The sequence below is a fragment of the Numida meleagris genome, chromosome 2 (genome assembly GCF_002078875.1).
Source record: "Numida meleagris isolate 19003 breed g44 Domestic line chromosome 2, NumMel1.0, whole genome shotgun sequence".
Classification (NCBI taxonomy): Eukaryota; Metazoa; Chordata; class Aves; order Galliformes; family Numididae; genus Numida; species Numida meleagris.
Genome location: NC_034410.1, coordinates 2,605,355 through 2,622,158, shown reverse-complemented (window position 1 = coordinate 2,622,158; position 16,804 = coordinate 2,605,355). Strand labels below are relative to the sequence as shown.

The 16,804-nt window shown below is 43.2% G+C and overlaps 1 protein-coding gene across 1 annotated transcript in view; it reads left to right on the top strand.

Annotated features, from left to right (window-relative positions):
• Nucleotides 206-16,804, top strand: part of MYL3 (myosin light chain 3) — a 36,330-nt gene continuing 19,731 nt past the window's right edge. Inside the window, exon 1 of the mRNA XM_021388089.1 lies at nt 206-373. Coding sequence (XP_021243764.1) covers nt 248-373 — 126 coding nt within the window. The 5' untranslated portion in view covers nt 206-247. The remainder of the gene's footprint in view (nt 374-16,804) is intronic.

Sequence of the window (16,804 nt, the reverse complement as noted above, 5' to 3'; positions counted from 1 at the left end):
AGTGCTAATTCATAACAATGCCGTATCCGATGGCTTTAAAATAGCCGGGCAAGTGTCTTGTCCTTTTATAGCAGTGGCCCCATTGTAAGCTCTGGCATGTGACAGGTCTGAGAGTGACACATTGTGAGTTCAAGAGACTGGACAGGGATAAAGACCTGTGTGCACTGGTGGCTTATCCTGCAGCAGCCACATTTCTCCTGTCTGTCTCCTTCTCTCCTTTCCAAAGGCAGCCAACCAGCAAGGCACCATGCCTCCGAAGAAGCCCGAACCTAAGAAAGCGCCCGAACCCAAGAAGGAAGAACCCAAACCAGCACCAAAACCAGCAGAACCAGAGCCCAAAAAAGAAGTTGAATTCAACCCAGCTGCTATCAAAGTATGTATCTTTTAACATGGTAGGGGTAGGAAGCAACCAGGGCTGGTGGGACTTGGGTTCGTGGTGGTTCTGGTGTTGGCATGGTATTTGGTTTTGGGCAAAAAGTGAGCAGCAAAGATGATTGCCACAGGTAGAGCTGGAGCAAACTTATTGTGGAATCTGCTAAATAGAGAAGCTGAAAGCTGAATCTTGTTTGATCTAACAATGTCCATATCTGTTTGACCCTTTCAATAACCAAAGCAGAAAATTTAGCTGCTCAGAAGTTTTCCTGACCTTAGTGGACCTTAAAGCTTCTCTGTAGGGAATATTATAGGAAGATACCAAGAAAGATAGACCGTACTCAGGACTTGCCACTGATTAGTCAATGGCCAAGGCCACTTGGGGTGGGCATAGATAATTCAGTAGACTCCTTGCTGTCCTCTTGCAATGCACTATGGTAGACATTACCAGCATGGAACTTCCTTAGGGTGAACCAGTGGCAATTCCTGCAGTTTTCCAGAAAAGCCCAATTGAATGGCAAAGGAACTCTGTGTTTGTGTGTGTGCATATTTTGGAAGGCAGAGAGAAACTCCATCAAAAAGAAAAGATTTCCTGAATGACCTTCTATTTTCAGAGTCTGTCCCAATGATCCTCACAGGACATGAACCTGCTCCTCTTCCCTCTCCTTAGAGCAATTTCTGCTGTTCTCAATTGGGATTGCTGAAATCTCACTCACATGTGTTGCGACAAAATTAATGGCATTTCTGAAATAGGTTTTGAGAGAATTTGTGCCACTGGTCCTGTCCATGGAAATCAGTCTCTGAGCTGCCTGACTAACATCATCATTGTCCTTGCAATAAACCACCCCTTTGATGGGGAACTAGCAACATTTAGGAAATGCTACGGGTTACAAAGCTCTGAAGTAGGGAATTCCGGTGAAATGAGGCTGGAGATCTGTTTTCCATTCCGATGCTTTTAACAATGATAATGGTCTTTTCAGCAGGTAAGTCAGGGTCACTATTTCTGTAAAAGAGATTTCCCTCAAAGAATGATGGGGGGGAAAAAAAAAAGAAACGTATTCTTTCAGAAATAACCATGACATAGACTGTCAAAAAGTGGCATCTTGACTTATAAAAATGAAATAAACAAAGAAAATTCTGAAAATAACCAGTTCCTCCTAGTTCCTTCCACACCATACACATCACTGGGAATGGCTTTCCGAAGCTCTTTGCAGAGTAAATATCTCACAGTACATAGACATTGGAAGACATGGAAAGATGTTTTTTGCAAAGCATTGTCCTTTAAGTTGGAGAGAAGATGGAGAACTCTGCAGCAATGCACAGGTTTCTGTCTTGTACCAGGTGATGAATGCATATAAATGAGGATTATTTTGTTAATTAGTTTAAAGCAAGCAAATGAATTCCTGTTTCCTGCAAGAAACTGGATAACGAACAGGGGAGACCTAGTGATTGCCTGTGCTTATGGTGAGCCAGGAGGGATGAGACAACACTAGATAATGCAAAAGAAAACAAAGCACAGAGCCCCATTGCTATTCATGACCAGCTCAGGGCTGAGGTGAGGGATTAATATCTCTGGGACGCCATCGTGTTTCTCTTCACTGCTGAGGACACTATAGAAGGTCTTGTGGTTGGCTCGTGAGCCAATGCTACAGTAACTGCACAGTCTGCTGTAGATGGGAATTCTAACCAATGGTTTTCTGCCTTGAATCGTAACGACCTTGCAAACCTTTCAGTTTAAATACTAGTTAAAAAAAAAAACAAAAAAACAAAAAAAAAACAACAACCTATATCATTAAGAATTCTCACTGCAAGGAATTCAGTTTGGGGCAATGTTAGAGTCATGGTAGCAGTGCTGTGAGCAGGACTTTGCTGTGACCTTGGGCAAGCAGTACATGAGGGTATCCATATCTCAGTTGCTGCCTCTGTACTTAACATTCCTCCATTGTAAAGGGCGGGGGGGAGGGAACTGCGATGACTTCTTTCAGAGGGCATTCATACCTTCAGTTGGGATAACATGACTTTATGGTAATATTCAGCTGGGATACTGTGACATTGTGGTACGAAGGGCACCTAAGTCCAGCAGAAAGTTGAGCTGCAATAATCATAATAATAATAAAAAAAAAAAAGTAGTGTCACTCAAAGAAATAGACATGTATCTTTGTAGTCACAATAACTGAAAAGTCATCAAACGCATTTTCAGCCAAGCAGGATTTGAAATCAATTCATGTCTGCATTTTTTGGAAACTACTCATCCTATATACTTACCCATCCAGGTTATTATTTCTCCCTTCAGTGCAATTTGAAGTTATGAACTCTTCTAATGGTTTTTAAAGTACTAAAAAACATGTACTGAGTGTCTAAAAAATGAGTAAATCCCCTGATAGTATCTCTTCATCTTTGCAGAGAGTATCCCATTATCTACTATATATGAAATAGGGAAAGCATTGACAGATAAACTATTTGGGTCTAGGGTAGCTTGTTTCCCAATACTCATAGCAAGGGGAGATGATGTTTTCTAGAGAAGTTTTCCTGGGAATTTTTCAATTAAGTGTTTATAATCAAAAATATTTTTGCTAAAATTGAAGCTGTTCGCACGCAAGGGCTGGGTCTGGCAAATATGCTGCTTCCTGTTCCATAAACCTAGCTCTGGTGGAGCTCAGGCCATCTGGTGTCGATCAGAATACCTCCCTAGATCATTGTACAACATTTGAAAAAATACTTTAATGAGTTTTGAAATTCTCCAAACGTCCGAGTTCTGCATTCCAGGGTGAAACTGGTTCTTTTTTTTTTTTTTTTCATTTTATGCTTTGTGCAGAAGATAATCTGTAGCCCAAAGAGCCAAACTTGCACCCAAACAAAGTGTTGAAAATGATCAAAATATGTGTTTTAATTGGAACATCTCAAATACAGAGTAAAAAGTCTCAAAACTACAATGTTTCTGTGGAAGGAAAAAATAATTCTTCTTACTTATTTTCTGTTATAATACATGGCCATGAAAATGGTCCATCAACATGATTTTGCAATCCAGAAGAATAGAAGTTTTCCTGTCATTTTTCTTACTGCTTCTTGGTTGAGATCAGGGTCTGAACTCGGATCTCAGTCAGCCTAAATGTGAGTTATATCCTTTTAAGAACACAGAAATACTCCAGAGTTTTATTGCAAATACTTTAACTTCAATACTTATATGGCCCTATAGGATCTGACCTCAACACTAAATTTTATGAAGTAGATTGTGTGCAATTTAATGTTGCTTGAAACTCAGAGAAAAGAGGTTTTACATGTTTGCTTGGTTGGTTGGTTTTGGCTTTTTGTACTTTTTTCTTTCATCTGTTTGCTTTTCTGTAAGAGTTTGGCTATTTATGAGGATGCTTTTTGAAGGAAGTGTTTCAGTTTCCCTAAACTTCAGTTTGGAGAACACATTTTCCTTAGGAGATTTTGTAGCAAGAAGTTTGTCCTTTCCATATATATTCCTCATTCCAATATGAAAGCTCTCTTTTAGCACAGGGAGGACATATTGCCAGAAGTAAATTCTTCTCTCCTGAAAAATAATGACTGATACAAAACAGGAGTCATCTTTTAATGACACAGAAAATGGGAATGACCATTAGAAAGTGGATCGTTGACCCTAAGCAGGTCATCTACAACCAGCAGAGAAAAACTCTCTAGAGGGTTGTTCTTCGTGTTGATGCTTGACGCCTGTATTGGGATGGATTGAATCAGCCAATGGAGATGGTGATCAATGAAGGAGGGGATGAGGCAGGTATTTAGATGCCAACATTTCAGCAGCTAAAATTAGCTGAAGTTGATGTGTACCCAATGTCCTGGGTACAAAAAGGTCATGTAGAGACAGCTGGTCTATGTGGGGACCTGGAAGGGACATGGCTTGCCATTTACAATTGTCCCTAATAATCACATTTTCCTGTGCCAGTACTGGATGTGCTTATCGTAGCAGCATGCAGTGATATCAGTGCCTGGGGAAAAAACAGACAGAACTTATTTTTGTGGAGCACTGTGATCTTGGGGCCTTGTGAAACCTATTCTCCTTGAGAAGCCCTGCAGGCTTCCGAACATCTGTAGGGACCCTCAAAAATAAGTGCTTCTTTTTCTGCAAGAAGAGATGAAAGAGCTTCCCACAAGCGAAACAGGCAGACACATCCTGCTTCAGCAATGAATGTCCTGCTAGGTGGGATTGTCAGAGAGCTGAAGGATTTGTTTTGGGCTAAAGTAACTGCAGTGACTGTATGTCAGGGTGAGCTTGAACATGGGAGGAATTTATGACTTAACAGCGGACATATGTGTCAGGAGTGCTTTGAGATGAGGGAAATTAAAAAGCAGAAGCTACTTTGTGACTAAAAAGGATTTTGTTTGTTGAGTAAATGTGTAGTATTACTGTGCATGAGGAAGAATAAAAGACTTCAAAATGTGAGTATTAAAGAAATTCAGTTCATGAGAGTAGAGAACGTCTGAATGTAAGTTTGAGGGATGGCCAATATTTCATCTGGATGTGTGATGGAAACAGTGTGAGGTCTCAGGGGTGCACGTCTATTTTGGTGTTTGTGGCTCAGCAGAGGGTGAATTTGTAGCTGGTGGCAGGAGCGCAGGGTCCTTTGCAACATAGACCCTTGGAAAGCATGACACAGCAGGGCTTGCATAGGAAAGAGATGGCTTTTTTGGCCTTATTTTTTTGGGACAGATATGATTCAAATCTCAGCATAATGATGAACCCATTCCCTCTGGTGCAGAGGAAACAGAAGTTGGAAGCATTCTTTGACACCATTCATCAATTCACTCTACCCTTGATTTACCCCAGGAAAGAAGTGTTATGTCAACAGTTCATCAGATAGAATGTGGCACAAAGCCGTCCCTACCATGCCCACTAATCTTGTCCCTCTGTACCTCATGTCCACGGCTCTGGAACACCTCCAGGGATGGTGACTCCACCACCTCCCTGGGCAGCCTGTGCCAGTGCATCACCACTCTTTCAGAGCAGAAATTTTTCTGAATATCCAACACATCTGTGGGACAATTTCTACTAGTCTTTGAGTAGATGATGCCTTGAGACATACTGCAGGCATCCAACTATTCAGAACATGTCTAATTCAGAAGAAAGAATGTCTGGATACCCCTTGTAGTGTACCTGCACCACATCCAGCTTGAAATAATAAATAATGCTGTGTTTCAGTAAGACACGGGGGAGATGCAGGTCTTTGTCCACTTTAAAACCTTTTTTAGAAGACCTCAGTGAGAATTTGGACAAGTCTTCCTGGAGAATGAAGTGGGAACTCTTTACACATATATACTTGAGCCTCCAAGATCAGACATCAAGTCAGCTGTACTTGGCCACCACATGGGTTCAACCACCCAACACCCTCTCATCTTTCTCTCTCTCCAACCTATGTTTCCCCTTGGTTTCATTCCTCACAGGTGTTACATGTTCCCATTGTCATCACCACTGTTGTTATTGGCCCACAGTGTATCTCAGTAGAAACACTTTTAGAAAGCAATTTCCCTCCTGTGCTCGCATATTTGGAAGTTTCTGAAGTGGGCAGACACCTGCCAGGCTAAACTTAGCCCATGCTGGGCCTCTTCCACTCCCAGTGGTTTCTTCCTGTGCTTGAAAGCTCAGGGAAATTTGAGCAGCAAGTCTTGAGGAGGCCCCAGGCAAAAACGACTGAAAGTTTAGCAAGACAAAAGACCCCACTGCAAACTCATGGAAGTCAGGGATCATTTTTTACTTTCAAATTTTTATGGGATTTGCCTCTGACTCACCATTCTTGCTGTGGATCTGTGCTCCTTCAAGGTGTGATAACTTCTGTATTTATTGTTTATTGTGATTTATTTTTAATTCACTGTGTTGCAAACGCCTCTTAGAGCTCAAAAATTGCATTGATACAGCACAGTACTTTCAGATGCAGATTGTTGAACTCCTCTAACTCTGGAGGAAGATTTTAGATGCCGACTATTTTAAATACCAGATATCATTCTTAGGATGGGATAAAAGAAGAATGATTTGAAAGATGAAAAAGTCCAGTCTGGCTTCTGGGGAGGGAACTTAGACTTCTAGTGTACGTGAAATGTGTCTCAGCAGGTTATAGTGAAGAAAAGGAACTCCACCCTGAAACCTTTAGCTCTGTAGATTCCAGTTACTATGTCAAATACAAGGTCTTAGTAGACATCAGTGTAAGTGCAGAGAATCACTGGAGGTTTGGATTGAGTCATTAAAAAAAATCCAGGGCTAATTAATAGGTACCCTCATTTCCCACTAGCACAAGAACACTAAGGAACGAAAGTGCCCAGATGTCCTTGTGGTGGGCACAAGAGAAGAACCAGAAAAGAACAAATTGGAAAAAAATCAATTCAAACCCCAGATAACCAGCATGCTCTTCCCTGTGTAGCCTATACCAACTTGAAATATGAGGATGACTGAGGAATGTCAAAGGTTCTTTCATGATCTATTAGCATTTAATGATAGGAAGGAAGGGAGGAAGGAAGGGAGGAAGGAAGGAAGGAAAGGAAAAGGAAAAGAAAAAGAAAAAGAAAAAAAAGAAAAAGAAAAAGAAAAAGAAAAATAGAAAAAGAAAAAAAGAGAATTCACTTGCCATGTTTCAGCTACCTACAGGTTAGATATATGAGACTCAGCTAGTATCTTCAGGCTTCCACTGAAGATAAACAAGCACTTTCAAAAGTTCATTCACCTCATCCTAAGATGAGAGTCTTCGGTGGATCAGATAAGGTGGTGGTAGAGATTGAGCCTATTGAAGTGTAAGGATACTTGAACCATGGTCTGGTTGCACCTGAAGAGCCCTACCAGCTCAATTTCATACTCCAGCTTACAAGAACTGCAAATATTTAGTATTCACCAACAGAGCACTGCCAGAGCTGAGCTGTACCTGAATGCAAGCCAGTGAAACTGTGTGATGTATATAACACCATATAGCTCAACAGATAGGGGTTTCTCCTAGTTTCGGGATTTTTCCATGGTACAGGCTTTGGCTGCTGAATGTCAGTGTCCATGGCACTACTCTAGAAGAAATGTTGGACCTACTCCAAATTCTTGTCTCTGGGCTGCCTGTGAAAGAGAACAGATCCTCAGGATCCCAAATTTGAGCTATTTTTATCATGTCTGAAAGAAAATCCCACATCCTCCCCCTTCACCATCCCCATGAAACCTCAGTGGCCAAGGGTCTTACCTAGGAAAGACCTGAGCTGATGATTTCAGCTTATGTTGGTCTGTAGTTCCTTCAGGTGGGAGCTGGAAGGGGATCATCCTCCTGCAGCAGTCCCTCTCCAAACTTAGGACATCTGAGGTCCATGGCATAGCACTTCCCTCAATAAATGGTGCTTTCTCCCACTCTGCCCTGATCCAGCTGTGTGGAGGGAGGCTCAGATGTGTGACATTGTACATTGTACACATGATCGTGTGCAAGGAGATGAAGCTCAGCCAAAGGAGGCTGTCAGGGCTGTCAGCACAATCTTGTTCCCTTTCCTAAACTTCTTCAGCTGTGAGGGTCTGTTGGATGCTGCTACCAAAGGTCTTTTTCTCAAGAGTTGGTGGCTGAGGCGTCCTGCCTTGGTCTTGGACATTAGGGAAAATTTTTCTCAGAAAGATTGGCAGTACTTTGGCACAGGCTGCCCAGGGAAATGGTGGAGTCACCATCCCTGGAGGTGTTCAAGAAATGTGGAGATGTGGCACTGAGGGACATGGTCAGTGGGAATGGTGGGGGTGGGCTGGAGCTGGACTTGGTGATCTTAGGGGTCTTTTCCAACCTTAATGATTCTATGATTCTACAGAATCTACTTATAATGTTCGTATTTATAATGTCGCATTAGCAAATTGCTTCAGCATTCCTGGATGGACCCCAGCGGTAAGCATAGCTAAAATGTCATGCTGCCATAGCACAGTTCTAAAGGCAGCTCTGCTCTTTTATTCTCTTTATTTATCACAGTCTGTGTCACTCTATAAGCATGGGACGTGCTCAGCCAGGCTGGCTGCTGCGGGGCAGTTTTTAATAGCAGAGAGAGCACCTTTCTCCCTCCTGTCCTTCCCTTTGGAGCAGCTGGTCCAGGCTGACATGAATTTGGCAGCTTGTTCTGAAGAAGTGCATCAGTGCCTGAAAGGGTAAAGGGTATTTCAAGGTTAGGAAACAATTTATGGCCCTGACCTGGTGAAATGTGACATAGGACGCAGGGTGTGGGATGACTCCAGTTGCTGGGACTGGGAGCACATTTCCAAAGGGGAAATGTAGGCGAGGATGCAGGAATGCGCAATGGTGTGTTGAGATGGGAAAACAAAGAGAAGGGAATTGGATCAAGTGGAGAAAGAGACCTGAAAGTGCAGAAGGAAAGTGGTTTTGAACCATGTTTTTCTGCTGACCTGTGTCATGGGTTGGTGGTTGGGTGGTGGGTTGGTGGTAGGACCAGATGATCTTAGTGGTCTTTTCCAACCTTAACGATTCCGTGATTCTATGACCATGGCTTGCTCATCCAATGTCTGCTTTTGTCTTGGTTCCCCTGGAGTGAAACAGAGGTTGATAATCACAATTAGTCTCTTTTGGTAGATCAGACTGCAAAAAAAAGGAGACATTCCCCACCAGCTGCTAACACAATGTTGTCTCGAGCTAGAATGGGGTAGAAATAGAAAGATGTTGAGCAAGCGTGCATTCAAACACAGCAAAAGGGATTCTTTGTAGTATATTCCACTCATTCTCAGGGCCAAAACCAAACAGCTCTGGAAATCGAAAGCGCTTTCCAGATGGATTCTCTGGCCAGAGAAAGTCTGGCTATCTCTGTGTATCTGTCTTGTTCTCAGAGCTTGGGCGATTGTTTCTCATAAAAATGCTTTTCGGGGAGATTTGGCAAGTGCAGCGTGGTGGCACCGGAGTGTTTTGCAAACACACACAGATTTTTGCAAAGGGTTTTCAAAAAATATGAAAAGGGTAATGAAAATTACCGGTTTCAGCTTCTGAAGCAGCTGCTAATTTCGGAGAGTTTCTCTCATTCCTCTCTATAAAAAAATACCCTGAGATCTTCAACGATTGAAATTACTACAGTTTGTGCAAAAGGGAACATTTTAACCAATCTGGGATAATCTTTCTGCTGTATTTCCAACTAAAACTGTCATCAAGTAAAAAACAAAAGCCAAACCTGTTTTCATTCATTGTGAGAAGGACTTTTTTCCCCTAAAATCTGGAAATTGCTCAGTGGCACCCTAAAATACATAGTAGCGTGATTAAAAAAATATATATTTTTTTTCTGGTTGGTTTCCTCTTCCAAGTCTTCACTGTGCAGCTGCCAAACAATAACTTCTCTGCCGTGTCTGGTGCCTGTGGCACAGGGATGTACAAAGCTTGACATGTAAACAGCTCAGCCTGGGCTGAGGGATGTCCAGATGAAAACGTGTCAAATTTTATGTGTGTATATATATATATATATGTTGCAATATTTGGAATAACTCAGAGTTGCAGCATGGCTGAATCTTTGGGTTGAGCAGCAAAATGTGCAGCTTTCAGAGTCTGTGTATAGATTGCTGAGAGTCAGGCATGCAGATGGGTTTTCTGCACGTGGCTTTGCTGGGTCACTCATGGAAAGAAGATGGTCTTTGTAGAGCCTTACATTTAAAGTCAACTTTTGTGCAAGCATGCATAGAGATTGTTTTCCCCAGCTCACTCTGCATTTCCCCTTGTGCCCCTGCACGCTTCACATCATTTGTTTGTCTGCCCCCATCTCTCTGCATTATTTCCCACTCTGCTTTTCACATCTGTGTGAGGCATGGAAATGACCCTCAGAGTTGTGCAAAGCAGAGCCCTGGTTGGAAAGGATTTGCACTGACCTCCGCAGGGTGGTTGAGATGCAGCTATTATTTTTCAGGTTTGTTTCCTCTTTGCAGTCATTATCTCAGACCATCTAGGACACGAGGGTTGTTGATTTCCGCTTTGCCACCGAGTGAACTCTGCAGCTTCTCTAAAAGATGGGTTGAGAGAATAATAAACAAGCCCTTTTTTGGGCAGTTTCTGGGTTTTTCAAGTGTCTCTGCAGCAGGTCCTGACCTAGAAAGCTCTCATGGCAACACATCCTGCCGCAGAAATTTATCATCTGAGATCTCAGCCAGTTTGCTTGTTTGCTTCTCCAGCACACGGTGTGGATGAGGCCCCTGTAGGCTTGTTTGCATGTCTATAGCTGTGCAGGTCTCGTGCTACAGGTGTGTTTGCCCATGCTGGGAACAGAGTGATGGCCACCGAACCCCACAGCCAAAGCACTGCTCCTCCTGACTGTGCCTCCCGGCCTTCCCTTCTGCTCTCTGCTCCTTTTCCTCTCCAGTCTGCCCCTGGATGTGTAGTTAACAGCGCAGTCTGGATAAGGAGCAGCTCTGTAATAAGATCTACATTGCTCGCATAGCTGCTAAACCTCAATCAATATGGTTTTAATCGCCATTTGTGTAACGTGTAATAACTATTAAATTTAAATTAAATGCACAGCTTAGAGCATGCAGAAGGCCCTGGCCAAAGTGCTAACTTCTCCCAAGTTGCTGGAAAGCTGGACTGTAGAGAGAAATTATTTCTTTCTCTCGTAAACCAGTTAAATCCTGACCTGGAGAAGGGAGAAAAATGTTGAGAGAGGCAGGGAGGAGAGTGGCTCCTAATAGAAACAGAAACTTTGGGTTAGGAACTTTTGCAAAGATGTTAGCATTTGGGAAGACGTGTTCGGGTGGACTTTGCTCTGTTGCTGGGAGGATGGAAAACATCACCAGTGCATGTTCCCTGCTGGGATTGGAGCCACACATGTCATGAGCTGGGCTGGGGACGTGACTAAATGCCGAGGAGACAATCTGCTGCCTTTGCCCTTAGTCACACACCCTATCCCTTCCCAGGGGCAGGAGATGACCACACGATTCCCAAAGTGCTACCAAGTCCCTGCCATGCTGGCCAAGGGCAGTGCATCTCCAGAGGAGCCTACAGATGAGTCTCAGCCAAACACGTTGCCATGTGGGTGGCTGAAATGCATCTTCTGAAATGAAAGAGCCCTTTGGCTTTGCTGTGTAAGTTGCAGTGGTGACCTTGGGAGCAGTCACCTTGGCTGAAGAGCTTGCATGCTCCAGCAGCAAAATGCAGATCGTGATAATTATAGCTCCAAGCTGGACTTTTGTGAAGGGTTTGAAGTTGTTAGAAGAGCAAAGCTGACATAAATACCTAAAAGCTACTACAGAGCAGTTCCCCATGGCAGTAGAATAAGGCGGAGTGAATCCCAGAGGAGGTTCCAGTTGAATATTCAGAAAAATTTCTTCTCAGAAAGAGGCATTGGCACAAGCTGCCCAGGGAGATGGTGGAGTCACCATCCCTGGAGGGGTTCCAGAACCGTGGAGACATGGCACTGAGGGATGTGGTCAGTGGGCATGGTAGGGATGGGTTGGGGTTGGACATGGTGACCTTAGCGGTCTTTTCCAACCTTACTGATTCTGTGATTCTATGTTACACTGATTTTCAGGCAGAGGTATATGTTGGGTACCTGATCTGGACTGGTTCAAAGTGGGGTAACCAGTTAACTTTGCACCAAGATCAGGAGAATGAGAAATGCTGCTCCTCTGTGCATGGGGCTTCAGCCCAATTGACCTGCCAGCACACTGCACATGCACTGGCAGATTGGGTCACAAAGCGTTCCAGCCCCTCCTAAAGCTTTAGTGGTTCTGAACGGCTTCAAACTATGGAGTTTTTTGGTGTTAGACTCCTAGTGAGCTCCTCCACATCCTTCCTCTTTCCTCCCCCAGACCACGGATTAACTTGTTTGCTTAGACTAAGTTGTAAGGTTTCCAAGTGGCAAAAGGATTGGTTAAAGCTCAGGTATTAATAAAAACAGGAATAACAAAGCAATTTCAAAGCATATTTCCTAACAGTGTTTCATTATATATCTCTCTATATAAAATTATCATATGCTGGCAGTGTAAAGAAGTGGAAAGAAATATGGGAAAGAAAATGAATGTAATATTAGTAGAGGGGTGATGCCAATATAATCTCTAGATTTTTTTTTTTCCTTCTAAGAAAATTTCCTTCTTGAATTTAATTTCACATCTCACTATATGCATTCATCTTATATGGCATTGTTCCTTCCCCCATCCTATCTGCAGTCGGAATCCTAAAAAAGCAAGACACGGAGAAGAGAGACTCAACTAAATTTAAACTGAAAGCATCGTGCTGTGCTGAGGGTGTGCGGTCAGCATCCAGCCCAGCTCCCTTTGATGAGATAGCTGCTTCCCAGAACCCCTGCCATAGCTGGGAACAGGGCTTTATTGCCACTAATAACAGGGTTTGGGACAGCTTCAGTGGCTTTTGCTTGTGAATGCTGTTCCCTTTATGGAATGATTCCCAGTGGGGTCAATCAGCATAGCCCCCTCCAGCCAGCCATACCCCCCACACTGATTTATCCCAAATCAATGCCTGGGTTCTACTTTGTGAAAGATTTGTGTTGGCTTCCACCAGCTGAGAGCTTGAGCATGTTCTTTTTCAGCTCAGCTGAAACAGAGCTTGCCAAGGGAGATCCTCCCCTCTGGATATAAAAGAATCAGTAAAGATTTATGTTGCTCTCTTAGAAATGATCCGCCCTCACTTCTAGTTTCTCTGGCTGGCTTGGGGGTTAATGCATGTGTATGGTTGTGAAAGTGAGTTCTACATTCTATATATATATAAATATATTAAATATGTATATATATATACATACACACATATGTGCTATACATATACAGTGTATATGTATATACGTACATACATGTATGTATACTACACCTGTGTGCATAGATGTAGTTAGGAAAGAGTGTGTGCATGTATGCCTATATATATTCATACGTACAGATAAATCAACATGCAAACATTGATGTGGAAGAGCCAGTCTTTACACCCATGCGTGCTCTTGTGCAATTCTTTTTCTTTATCTGAAGGCTTACACACACACCATACCCATGTGAGATGCTGGGTTGGACAATCTGGGGGCCACTGCCCCTTCCCCAGAGCTGAACTCTGAAACCCACTTCAACTTTGCAAAAGCTGCTCTGCTCCAGCAAACTCGTGTATCCAAAGCCCAGAATAGAAACAGCAGCAATCCATTGATTGTGTTTTCTGGGAAGTGACAGAACATCTCCACCGCTGGGCAGACACAGCTGAAAGATCGGTGATCTGCTCCTGTGAACAGCCTTAGAAAAACAATCCAGTTAATGAACCACCCACCCTTAACAAAACAGCAATGGGGAGCATGGATATAAAAAAAAAAAGCTCAAAGAAAGAGAACCCAGCTATGGTTAACAGCAGCCTGACTGTAACCACTGAATACTTGGAAAAAAAAATAAAATGAGAGAAAATGTCAGTAAGGAAAACAGCTTTACAGAATCTGTGGCTGGTGTTGAGTTGTAGGTGATAGTCGTAGCCCAACATGGGGTAAAAACTTCATTTCTCTTTGATTTAAGGACTGCAAAAATAAACTGCCCCAAGCTCACCCCCCTCTATCTGGAGATGGACTGTCATCGCGTGCCATGCTGCTTGGTGACAGCGCTTTATAAACACTGCCGCTTGCTTCAGTCTGCTTCCAACGTCATTGTGTACGGAGGACAGCAGGCAGGGGTTGACTTTAATGAGTCTGAAAGGGCATTTGGGAGTGATGTACGCAGATCTGGTGAGTTTTGAGTGAAACTGATGCAAAGCCCCGAGAAAACAGTCACAGGTCAGAGCACTTGTTAATTTGATTAGGTTTTGGACCTTGACACTGTTGCAAGTGGACCGAAGAAAAAGCAAAACTAAGTTCTTAAAGCATCAGCTCCAGTCGTGGTTGTCAGAAAGTTCAGATTTGGCTCTAAATCAAGCAAAGAACCCCAGCAGACTGCAGCAAATTGAAAGGAAAAGAACTTATGGTGAGAGGGAGAGGGAAAGGGTTTCTCCTTCTTCCTTTTTTTTTTTCTTTCAATCAGGATTTGATGGAAGGGCAGGATTCAGTATTTCCATCCTTGTGACCAGCCCCCATCTGGAGCTCGGCTTTTGGGTCTTGATCTCACTGGCAGTGCTGGGGATGGGCAGGAACACCCACTACAGCTGTGGTTGCACTGCAAGATCAGAACACTCTATTATTACTTTTTTTTTTTTCAGCTCACAATGAATGGCATCCTCCTTTTTTGAAAAAAAAAAAAAAAGGAAAACAGCCTCCCTCCACTCCAAGCTTGAAGCCAAGTGGATCCCTATGACAGATTAGTTTGTGCTCATTGATTTGCTACAGGGTAGTTTGGGTCCATTTGAAAGTGGGGCTGGGTTACAGCATGGTTGCTTTGGGAGCATTATGTGCACCACGCCTGCCAGGTTTGAGAAACAAAAGCCGAGCTCTCCCTGTTGCCAGCATGCTATCACAGTGACTCTCTGGCAGAGGTGGCTTAGCCCTATTCTTTTTTTTCTCAGGACAGTTGCAAGGTGAGGGGTTGTGACATTTGAAAGGGCTCCAGCTGCTGTTTGACTTTACAGGAGCTGCAATTGCATGGGGATGGACTGCATTTCTAGGGGCTGGAGGCTGGTGCCATCCCATCCCTGGAAAGGTTTGAGGTGGTGATGAATGCAGTGCCAGTGATGGGGAAAAAAATAAACACCTTGATGACGTTTGCATCATGTGTTGCTCTATGTCCGAAGCACTGGTGTGGGTGGTTTCAGGCTACATCTGGGGAAACCTTAACATTTTCTACCCAAGAAACAAAAGGTTTTCTGAGTGCATCATCGGGCTGCAAAATCTTGTCAGACTATATCTCAAAGGAAGAAAAACGTGGCGGAGGGTTGTGGTGGCCAGTGCTGTTGGTGAAGGTACTTTGCCAAGGAATTTTGTTTCCAGGGAGACCTCACTGAGGAAGAACAAGAGTTCCATCTACTACATCTGAAACTAACTCTGGTGCATCCAGACGTTGCCTTAGGCGCCTTTCTGCTACATCTTGCCTGAGACCTGTCAAGCTCATGTCAGTGAGGCCAAGTGAATGCCTCACATGGTCTCATTCACTGTGAGCATGACTGGCGTGTCAGTCAGCAGCCCAGAGGGTTACACAACCATGTCATCTGAGAAGAAAATTAGTCCAGAAAAAGAGTAGTTGTTTTCAGGCTCGGTGGGGAAATTAAAATATAAGAAGAAAACAGCTTGAATTTTCAGGAGGAGGTTTCAGGGACACAAGAGAAAACCACAAAAATTCTTATTTGGCAACCTGAAATGGGTTTGTTCAGTTTGAAAGGAATTGCTTTGGTAGGGTTTGGAGTAATCTAGTGTGGAGGAGTGAGATTCTTTAAGTCATTTTTACGTGAAATATGCCACTTTAATATAAAAATTCTTGAATTAAAAAAGAACTAGAAAACACCTGCCAGCATTTACAAGAGAAAAATGTTTGATTTGAAAATGAAAGTCAAAGAGCAAGGCTCTTAAGTCAAAATAGCAAGAGCAATAATAATGACAACGATAATATTATTTTTTTTCTTACTAAAGATGTTTACAAAATTAAATACAGAAGTTTTTCACTCTTCCTGGACTTTTTGCCAGCATATCGTATCCACCAAATGTATCATCTGTTGACTGCTTCTCCCTGCCCTGTTTGAGACCTTCCATCTTAAGATGATCTGACTGCAAGGGGCATAAGTACAGTGCTGACCCACACTTCAGTGTGGGATGGTGGAGTCCACCTCTCTCCGTGTATGCTGGGTTGGGAGATCAGCCTTTTTCCTAACTGCCAGAAGAACTGAATGTCTGAAGCTCCATGAAATGTTTCAATGATGTCCACATTCTTGGGGATCTTCTCTTCCCCATCAGACACCCAACCCAAGGGCTGCTGTCTCAACCCAAGAGCAGACAGCACAGGCAACGTCTCACCTCCCTTACACCCAAGGCTCCCCTCCAGGATTTAACAGAGGGTATTTTTGAGGTTTTTTAATTTCTTCCACAGTTATAAACATCTGAAGAAACATCTGCTGGTGAGGCTGATGAAGGGGGGCTGCAGAGAAGGCAGGAAGCCAGCCATCAGTAAATTGTTGGAGAATCCAAAACTATGAAGCTACAGGCAGAACAGTCAGTCTACAAAATATTTTATATTTCTGGAGCTGCTTGGTGCCAGAAGCTGTCTCCATTCTTCAGAACAGCTGTGTCATTCTCTTGTCAAGGCTTTGGAATTTCTCCTTGTGCTCTGGAAAACTGTGGCAACACATTCCCCATCCAAAAAAAAAAAAAAAAAAGAGAGCTATTGATTTATAGGCTACTGCCAGAATTGGAAAAGAACAGTGATTGAAAAGTGCACTGCTACCTTGCCAGGATTTGGACTTAATGATCATTATGGGTCCCTTCCAGCTTGGGATGTCCTCTTCTCTTCTCTTCTCTTCTCTTCTCTTCTCTTCTCTTCTCTTCTCTTCTCTTCTCTTCTCTTCTCTTCTCTTCTCTTCTCTTCTCT